The following is a 5,000-nucleotide window of genomic DNA, read 5'->3' as shown; positions in this document are numbered from 1 at the left end:
TGATTGTTGAGCTCTACAGTATATAATATAATATAATATAATATAATATCTTAATATGCATAGCTTCAAAAGTCCACGTGCAATTACTATCTTCTGTCCCCCTCCCGAAACTCACGTGTGCGATGTTTAACGATGGTGACTTTTTCGAAGCTGCCACTGCGCGTTGCGATGGAGATGGTGTAGAGTCTACCTGACACCAAGGAGTTGAAGACGCACTCGTGGCTGCTCTTGGACAGCACCTGGCTGTGCACGGTCGTGTCGCCGTATTTCAGCAGGACCTGGTAGTTATCAATCTCTCCCTGTGCCGGTTTCCATGATACGCTAAGGAAGTCAGGCCGACCGTTATTGCTTACGGTGGCCTCGCTAACAGCAGCGGGTACTGAGGGGAAATCAAGAATAAGAGGCAGAGATAAAAACGATAGGCGGGGGTGAGAAAGAGTAGGAAATCAACATTCGCATGTGTCTTGTTTGTTCAGGGGTCTGTTGCCACACAGTTTTCATAAAAAAATGCATAGGCATTGTATACCTTAAGACAGGGGGGCTGCAAGAAAATGTGGACCCTATGACAGACAATAACCCCCCCCCCCCTTTTCTCTCTCTCCCTGGGGGCCCCTTGGTCCCCAGCATAGGCCTAAGCTCAATAAAAACCACAGGGCAACAGGTGACAAGATAAGAAGCCAACTCAGAGAAGAGAAGCTTATTCAAGTTTTCTTTCATGATATTTAAATGCAGGTCGGATAAAAAAAAAAAATAATATCATGGTAATAAGACAGGACATTCAGTATTCCCTTGGAGAATCTGCTGCTGTGAAACTGATGATTGATGTTCTTTATACCCCCAGTTGGACAAAACATTCACTGAAATCCTTGTGCTTGTCCCATTGTTTGGACTAGCACTGCAGAGTTAATCAAGAGTTGGAAGCGCTCTGCCAAAAATAGCCTCACTTTTCCATGGGAAAACAAGGAGTCCGGACAGGAAGACTTTGATAGAGTCCCTGACGTTTGGTGTTGTCCATACAGCGCTTCCTGAAAATTCCGCAGATTCCCATGGCATAGGAACACAACATTGTTTTCTGCCGATCTTATCTGCAAATTAATTTCTGGGACAATAGGTGGACCTGAATTTTTCTTAAGGTTTTTGTAAGGACAGACATGTAAACATGCACAAACTACTTATGGACCCTCTGTCTTAAATCATGAGATTGTTCCCATAGAATCTTTTGTTTATAAATAGTCCCATACACAATTATTGTCCCTATCTAACCTGGGCCTGAAACCATCAACAATAATTCACACTGTCCAAAAATGGGTAGGTCTTAAATGTAAGAAATACAGTATATGTAAACACTGGTTAATGAAGCTACTGGATGAAGGCTCTTAACTTGTGTTTTTTTAAATAGAAATTTTGATACACCCACTATATCCTGTTATCAACATGATTAACCAAAATGTCTGAGAAAATCTATCTGTCTGTCTGTCTGTCTGTCTACCTGCCTGCCTGGCTGGCTGTCTGTCTGTCTGTCTGCCTGCCTGCCTCTTTAAATTTCTCTATATTTCCCACTCCTCTCTGTGTAGGTGCATGGTTGCCTGGGTGCACTGCTGTGAGAGCAGTGAGATGCTTGCTGTGTTACCTGTGCGCCCCTCTGCCAGGACAGCTTTAGAGGCCAGGCCTCCGCTAAGGGTTAGGACCTGCAGCCTGTAGGGGGCGCCGGGGATCAGGCCCCGGAGCCAGCGGGAGGTGGCGTTGGCCGGCACGCTCTCGTTCAGGACCAGCTGGATGCCGTGGGACAGCAGCAGGCGGTACGAGTCCAGGTCCCCCGGCGTCGGGATCCAGGTCGCCTGCAGGGAGTCGGCTGTTCTGTTCCTGATGTTCAGTTGACGCACCTCGAAAGGGGCTGAGATTACATGAACACACACACATGAGTTTATGCACTATGCAAACACAGTGCATGTGGCACACTGACTGATTTCAGTTAATAGGTAAAGCAATCGTGTTGATAGAACGTCTATAACAATAAACAAGCAATGTGCTCAGACCACCCGCATATACTTCTTTTGCATTAATTCTCCCTCAAGCAGAAATACAAACATATACACATACAAATCAACTCACACTTACACGGACGGGTATTAGGGCCACATGAAGAGAAAATATTTTTGAAAATTCCGTGAAAAAATCTCAGAATTCAGTCAGAAATGTTGACTTTTATCTTGAATATTTTGACTTTTTTTCTCAGAAATTCTGATTTTAATCTCAGAAATTATTTCTGACTTTGTTTCTCGCAAATTTGTGACTCGGAATTTTCAAAAATATTTTTCTCTTCATGTGGCCCTAATACTGTTAATACGTATACTTACCCTCCTCGCACACACATTCAGACAAATATATCTGAACGCATAATATACATAGTATATTTACAGTAAACACAGAAATCTGCCTATTTTAATTTTCAGAATATAGTCATTCTCTTGCTTGAAACATGCATTAAATCAGTTTGGTTTATTCTATCTTTTTATTATTAGTTATGCAACCCCAAATCAGAAAAAGTTGGAACGTTATGTAAAATACAAATAAAAACTGAATGTAATAATCTGCAAATCTCTTAAACTCATATTTAGTAGCAAAAAGGACACAGACAACATATCAAATGTTGCAAATTACTAATATGACTATTTCATGGAAAATAGATGTTAATTTTGAAAATAATACCAGCAACATGTTTCAAAAAAAGTTAGGACGGGCGTAACAAAATGCTGGAAAAGTTGGAAGAAGTTGGATGAAGCAATGTAATTTTAATGCTTCTTAACATGAAATTGTGAAGTATTTGGGGAGTTCATCATTTACAGGACATAATATAATTAAAACATTCAGAGAATCCAGAGAAATCTTTGCAAACAAGGGATAGAGCTGGAAAAAAAAAATTGATGACTGTGGTCTTTTGGACCTCAGATGGCACAGCATCAAAACCAGACCTTTTTCTGTAAAAAAAAAAAATGTACTATGCAACAGCCAATCACAGAATGGTCGCACTCCAAAAATCTTTCTTTCTTGGTTTTATTCCATTTAGCAACAGGGGTCAACGAACAAACGTTTCGGCCTGATGGCCTTCGTCAGTGTGTTTCATCCCTATGGCTACTTCCTAGTTTTAAATAGGCAAGTTGCCTCAATTAGTGACACCTGTCCTCATTAGCTCTGAATGATGTCAACAGGCGCTCCGACACTATGCAATAGCCAAAATTGTATTGAGGCATGATACAGAAAATACACTATCTTATCTGGGCCTAAGCTTGTTTAAAATTGACTGAGGTAACATGGAAAAAGGTCCTGTGGTTAGACCAATCAATGGTTAGACCAATCAATTTCTTTTTGGAAATCATGGACTCGTCTGGGCTAAAGAGGAGAGGGCCTATCCAAGTATCTAACCTATCCAACTTGTTTTAGTGCTCAGTTCAGCATGGGCATCTTGCACATCTGGCAAAGCACAATCAATTCTGAATGATGTATACATGTTGTTTTGAGCAAGATATGCTGCTATCCAGGAAATGTCTTTTCCAGAGAAGACCTTGAATATTTCAGGAAATCAATGCCAAAATGACTTATATTTAAACAGCATTTCTCCATAGAGAAAGAGTCCAGATGCTAAAATGGCCTGTCTGCAGTCCAGCCCTGTCAAATTAGGTGCATCATGGAATGAAAAACATGACTAAGAATACCCCATACTGTTGAGAAACTGAATTCCTAACAGCAGTAATGTAACAACATTTCATTCTCAAAACTCTAGCAACTGGTCTCCTCAGTTCCTAAACATTTACATTTGATATGTTGCCTATGACCTTTTTACTGCTAAATATGGGTTTAGAAGACATGTATATTATCACCCTCTGTTTTTATGTGCATTTTACACTATGTCAAAACTTCTTCTGATTTGGGGTTGTAAAGGCACTATTTTAAGCAGCCTTACCCGTTCTCCCGGTCACTGAGGCGGAGCTGCAAAAGGCCCCAGTTATGGTCAGCACGTTGATCTGGTACGCGCGTCCAGGGGTGAGCACATTGAAGGTGCACTCCCTCATATCTGCGTCCAACTCCCTGACCCCCAGGGTAGTATTGCCATGGAGCAGCTCCACCCTGTACTCGCTCCGAGGGGCAGAGCCAGGGGTGTGGCTCCACATGGCGCTTAGCGACGTCTCGTCCGCGTGACGGATGTGCAGGTCGGAGACAGGAGCAGGGGCTAAGATCAAGATGAAGATATCAAATAATCAACAACCTTTTAGGACACTTTAAAAACAAAACCCTCAAGAAAACATTGCTGGTTATTACAGTAATATACTTATACCATGCATATAACATCAATTAACAGATCTTGTACAATGTATATTCTGTTTGAACACTGCTGCCTAGAAATATTGCATGTAATATGCCAGAAACAGTATTTTGCTGAAACAGTGTTATGTATTTGCAAGAAAATAACCCACATCCTAGGACACACAACTTCTAAGTTCTCACAAGAGGATTTCTTAATAGGAAAGCTGTGCTGTCTCATACCTGCGCCTCCATCACAGTATTTGGCCGTGGCAAGTGTCCCGCTCTCCACGATGACCGCAGCCCTGTCCGCATCCCCAGGGCCCAGGCCCAGGTCCCCGAGGTCGAGCTCCGTCACCGTCTTCTTCAGCGTCAGGTTGGCCATCACCTCAGAGCCCTTCAGCAGCAGCACGCGGTAGCGCTCCCACACGCCAGTAGGGGGCGACCATGTCAGCTTCAGACCGCTGCAGTCGGCCAGGCTCCTCAGAGTGAGCTCAGACACTCCGGCTGGGCCTGCAGCACACAGAGCACAGAGATGAGAGAGAGGGAAGACCAGAGGAGGGGATGTTCACATTCAGAACACGCAAATACAATTTCCTGTGTCTTTTATGGCCAAGTCATGGCCAAATTGTTCCAGATTTGTTCTGAATATCATGCTGGATAAAGATGGTTGCATTAGCAAATAAACATGCTGTGCCTTG

At 42.8% G+C, this 5,000-nt stretch overlaps 1 protein-coding gene across 1 annotated transcript in view; it reads right to left on the bottom strand.

Annotated features, from left to right (window-relative positions):
• The window catches only part of ptprb (protein tyrosine phosphatase receptor type b), a 52,109-nt gene that overhangs the window by 40,844 nt on the left and 6,265 nt on the right, over positions 1 to 5,000 (bottom strand). Inside the window, exons 5-8 of the mRNA XM_042077894.1 lie at positions 4,543 to 4,812; positions 3,962 to 4,228; positions 1,631 to 1,894; positions 116 to 379 (exon numbers count right to left, since the gene is read on the bottom strand). Coding sequence (XP_041933828.1) covers positions 116 to 379; positions 1,631 to 1,894; positions 3,962 to 4,228; positions 4,543 to 4,812 — 1,065 coding nt within the window. The remainder of the gene's footprint in view (positions 1 to 115; positions 380 to 1,630; positions 1,895 to 3,961; positions 4,229 to 4,542; positions 4,813 to 5,000) is intronic.

This window comes from Alosa sapidissima, chromosome 22, assembly GCF_018492685.1.
Source record: "Alosa sapidissima isolate fAloSap1 chromosome 22, fAloSap1.pri, whole genome shotgun sequence".
Taxonomy (NCBI): Eukaryota; Metazoa; Chordata; class Actinopteri; order Clupeiformes; family Clupeidae; genus Alosa; species Alosa sapidissima.
Note: the sequence above shows the minus strand (reverse complement) of the source record. Positions and strands in the feature narration are given on the sequence as shown.